Below are 5,000 nucleotides of genomic sequence, written 5' to 3' on the forward strand. Positions count from 1 at the left end.
GCATCTCCTTCAGGAATTCACACACGGGAGGAAAGAATATACTTGGCGTATGTATATTCACTCACTCCCTAATCTCAAGCCAGTTAGTTCACTAGCGCGTTCCGAATCTTGATTAGTTATTTCCTGCAATAGTGACGGCGCTGAGGTACTTCACCCAATAGATCCTTCCTGTTAGGATGCACCTATCCCGTCCTTCCCTTATCCCTGGCTCGGTCGCTCTGCCATGGAAGAGAGAGCGCTCGAGTGGAGGGAGTGCATGTGAGTCTTCAACACGAGCCTGGGACTTCTTTTCCTCAGTGCATTGGTCAAGTATTTCTTCCCGGTGAAAGGCCGTCAATGAATAAAGATATCCAAACCCGCTTTCGGGATATGAATATTATACAACATCCTACAAAATGAAGCCCATGGTTTAATCAATCTTGACGTCTTCCACCACAAGGCAGGCTAAATGAATGACTAGCAACCCTAATTAATTAAAGGACACAAAGCTAGCTAGGACTCACCGCGACGCGACGGCAGCGGCAGCGGGAGCGGCACACGACCACGCTTTCGGACGACACGCGGCGAAACGAAGAAGCCGAAGTCAACGCCGGCGAGACTCGGAAACGCCTTCGGACTGCGCGTGACGTCAGTCAGTGCCTGAGTGAACATGGCGGCGCGGTGGTTCAGTGTGGTGGTGTTCCTCAGAATTGTAGCCTTTTCTTTATTAAATTCGTCTTGCGCGCACAAAAACGGTGAGTAAATGAGTCGTTTAGCACCTTCCCTCGCCGCGGGAGTGAGTAAAAAGAGCCCAAGAGGCGTGAAAATGTGGGTAAATGAGTCGGGAAGGTCGAGTGCGTTGTTTTGAGTGGAATTGCGGCTACTACCTGTTGGTGAGTGTCTGTCTGTCTGTCTATCTGTCTGTCTAGCAAGAAGCCACGCCTTTTGTGAGCATCGGAACGACCCTATCTCCCTGCACTGGTATTGGGGCTCTTCAGATCACGTATCTCTAGCACTTAAAATTCAATGGAGTTCGTGATTTCGAGTGAATAATGGAGTGGATTCGTTTACCTTTCCATGGCCTGAGGCGAAGGTGCGATGGCATGAGGGTTTTAATTGTGATTTTTTTTCGTGTTATGTTGCAATTTTATATTTTGTTTGTCCTTTTTTTTTTGTTATGTTCTTTGGTGTGTAGATGATGGTATTTTTTTTTTTTTTTTAGGTATGTGAGTATTGGATATTTTTTTTTTTTTTTTAGTTTAGCATTCTTGTAAACCGCAAAAATGTGGGTTATATATAAATTATGTATAAATATATAAATGCAGGAGCGTTATCTGAGCGTCTTTCCTCGTGCTATGTAGTTTTACGGTATCTGATTGGGTTATGATTTGGTTTACTGGGGTACTAGTAATAGACCATAGTTACAGAATGACTATTTTTAAAAATATCTACGTTAAAGTGGCTCTAAGTAATACTTGGTCACTCATATACTTACAGTATGAAGAGTTTAGTATTACCGAGCTGAATAAGTATGCCCGGGAAAGAAAACCTCTCTTTGTGCCGTATTCATTGGTGGTTGTGCGTTTGGTATCTCGAGTTCGAGATATTCCGTCCACGAATCCGATTTAGAGAACTGGAATAATATTCTTTGCGAATTACCTAACAGTATAAGATAATGCTTCGAGAAAAAGGACTCAAGTCTTTCAAAAGCAAGAAGTATTACGTAAGAGAAATTATTGCGAGTTAAGAAAGAGAGTGCGTTATTGTTTGTTACAGAATTACAATACAAATTTCTGAAGTTCATTGTGATAATAAGGCCTTGGTACATTGAAGAGGATGTGAGGGTATTTGTTATGCGAGTACTCCTTTGTTTAAAAAAAGAAAGCAGCATTTTGAGAGGAAGTTTAAAGAGATAACAAAACTCTTTCCAATCTCAGAGTCTGCACTTTCTGATGTTTTAATTTTATTCTACTCATTATGATTGGTATACTTATATGCCAGTACTTATTTTGATGTGAACAATGAATACTACCTGGGAAGAAACAAAAAAAAAATAAAAAAATGCATGCAAGATGTAGTGTACAGAAGCAATTTGAAGTGAAATACGTGGTCAAAAAAGTTAAAAGTCAACCTTTTGTCATATATTTTAACTTTGAATCTCCGTAGCATTTCATGTTTAGTAGAAAAGAAGTCGTCTATACTGGGTTTGAATCGCGACGTAGGGACGTAGAAGTGAAATACAAAATAACAAGCATCGTTTCCAAGCTGGCATTACCTGTCAGCAGTGATCTTCAGTAATAAGAAAATTACCATAGGCAGAAGCACGTGCATTTAGAGAGAAAGGATGTAGGGTCTAGCGTGGTTTACGTCAGCCGTAAAGTAAAGATAATGCGTTTGGTATATACGTTGTTGTGGTTTGGACAAGGTTGTTGGAAGTCAGTGATAAGGCTTGTGGGTTTTTCTTAAATGCTTTTAAGAAAAGGTAGCTGTGGTTTACTTATTTACTTTTTTTTTCTTGTTTGTTTTAACTTCACTTAATTTTTGTTTGTGTGATTATCTTCATGATAATAGTAATGATTAATTTTATTGTTATTGCTTTCTTTTTATTGTTATTACTGTTCTTATTGTTCATGTGGTTTTGTAATTATCATTACAAAAACTTGTAGGAGTAACAGTAGATTATCATTGTTGTTGTTTTTATTGGTTTTCATCTTGTTATTATTGCTATTACTATTTTACCATAATGGTTTTGGTTATTATTATTGTTTGTCTTATCATTATTATTACCATCTTGATTATTATTATTGTTGTTGTTGTTATTGTAGTTATTACTATTGTTGTTATTATTACAAATTATTATTTCTTTTACTATTACTATTGTTATTATTAGTATTAGTATTGTTATTGTTGTTGTTGTTATTGTTGTTGTTGATATTGTTATTGTCATAATGACTATTATTATTACTATTATTATTGGTATTAGTGATGTTATATTAGGATAACATTAATATTATTTTTAATGGTATTGTTATTTGTGCTATTGGTATATTAACTGTTTGTGTTATTATAATAATTCTTGTATATAGTATTGGCATTATTATGATTTTTAAAAGATATCTTTTAATGGTTTTAATATATTTGTTGTTGGTATTATTGTTTTGTAAATCACTCATAATTATCATTGTAATTATAGTGATAGCTTTTAGTCATTGTTATTATTATATGTTTTTTTTGTTAATATTTGATATGTTTATAGTATGGTTATTGTCAGTATTATATTTGAGATTCATACCTGTTGTTTTATTATTTATTCTGAGTGAAAAAGAATCTTGCCCTTATTAGAATTATTACTACAATTACTACTACCACCACTATTACTACGACTAAAATTACTACTACTATTATTCTTATTGTTGTTATTATTAGCTTTACTGTTATTATTATTATCATTATTGTTATTTCCATTACTATTAATATTATTTCTATTATTTAGATTGTTATTACCATTATCATCATCATTATTATGATGGCATCATCATAATCACTCTCATTGTTACTGTAATGGATATTACTGTTAATACAGATATTTTGACTGTAGATTTATCATTAGTAGTATTAGGACTATTATTCATTTCTAGAATTAGTAGTTCATGATTATTGATATGATTATTATTATTTATTTATTTATTTCATGGGTTGAATCCTTGTCATTTATCTTGAGTATACTGCATAGGTGATCCCTTGGTTGATGTGATTCTAGTCTTTCATATTTTTGGCTTCTTCCAGGATTCTGCGTGTGTGTATTACTAAATAATGTTCTCTTCTCATTGGAAAGATTAGAGTTTTAGCCAGTTGAACTGTTTCCATTAGTTGAGAGGGGTGCAAATTTTCAATGATAGTAAAAGGTTTTTAGATCCTGCCTAATGTTTGGATATCACCTTTTCCAGTGGGGGACCAAAGCTGTCAGTGTAGTAGTTTTGACAGAAACATATATTTAACTCGTTAATGACAGGTGACTTGTTTTTTCCGTTTTACATGATGCTCGAGCTCTGGCACGACGATGGGCATCATGACGTTTGGGGATTTTGGAATACAATGTTATATTATTGTGCTATGAGTTATGAGTGAGTGATGATGACAATTGCAGTCATAATTATTATAAGTGCTGTAATATTAAGCAATATTAAGGATTTCACCTAACATCCAAAAACTAGATGGCACCACTTTCTTCTAGCACCAGCAGCAGAGAGCCTTGAAGGCACCCATCTATGGTCTCTAGCAAGCATTATCTTTAGAGAGTGATGGTATGCACCAAGTTGCTGACCTCTTGCTCTTAAATACAGCAGATGAAGTATGTGCAGGCAGAACAAGAAGAGGAAGGTGACTTAAATCATGCCCATTGTCTACAATGTGCCCCTGTGCCAGAAGGGATGCCTTTTACTGTCACACTCACAGACATAAGAACAAGTTTCCTTCCTCTCTCTTACCTCTTCATGTTATCTTCATTGTGGATGGTTATATGTTTCGTATTCTTTCATGACAGCACACAAACACAAAAAAATAAAGTTGCTTTTTGTCTTCCCATAAAACAGCAATACTTCTATCACACTGAGTATAAAGAAAAAAATAAGCTGATATGGACCCTGAACTACAATTTTAGTCAACTGCAGAATTGATAGAGCCTGTGATAAGAGAGATATAAGTCTCTAAATACAGTAAAACACACTAAAAAACAAAACAAAAATGCCGTTAGTTCTACAATGAGTGACTAAAAGGGAGTGGGAAAAGTCAAGATATGTTGCTGAAGCTGCCTCGCTCTGAAATAAAAACCCATCCTAGAGCCTGGGTAAGCAAATCTATCCCCTGTTGGCAACGGGTTAAGCAGTGTCAACATGGGACTTGGTTTCCATGTTTCAGAAGGTCTTAAAACCCAGCTGTACAATTTCTTGCCATGCATTGGGGTATACTCCTTGATTGTATCTTCTTAAATTTCTGCCTTGAATTAGATATCCTTGTGAGAT

General features: G+C 35.4%; 1 protein-coding gene across 6 annotated transcripts in view; it reads left to right on the forward strand.

Annotated features, from left to right (window-relative positions):
- The first annotated feature begins 241 nt into the window (after positions 1 to 241).
- l(1)G0289 (plexin domain containing lethal (1) G0289) overlaps positions 242 to 5,000 on the forward strand; it is a 38,650-nt gene continuing 33,891 nt past the window's right edge. For 5 of the 6 annotated variants that reach the window (XM_086551100.1, XM_086551154.1, XM_086551304.1 and 2 more), the window contains exon 1: positions 578 to 734. In XM_086551100.1, coding sequence (XP_086407226.1) covers positions 650 to 734 — 85 coding nt within the window. In that variant the 5' untranslated portion in view covers positions 578 to 649. Of the gene's footprint in view, positions 735 to 5,000 lie in introns of all 6 variants that reach the window. The other variant, XM_086551241.1, reaches the window with a different exon arrangement.

The sequence above is a fragment of the Penaeus japonicus genome, unplaced genomic scaffold (genome assembly GCF_977035675.1).
Source record: "Penaeus japonicus unplaced genomic scaffold, GWHDUDI00000001_assembly GWHDUDI00000001, whole genome shotgun sequence".
Classification (NCBI taxonomy): Eukaryota; Metazoa; Arthropoda; class Malacostraca; order Decapoda; family Penaeidae; genus Penaeus; species Penaeus japonicus.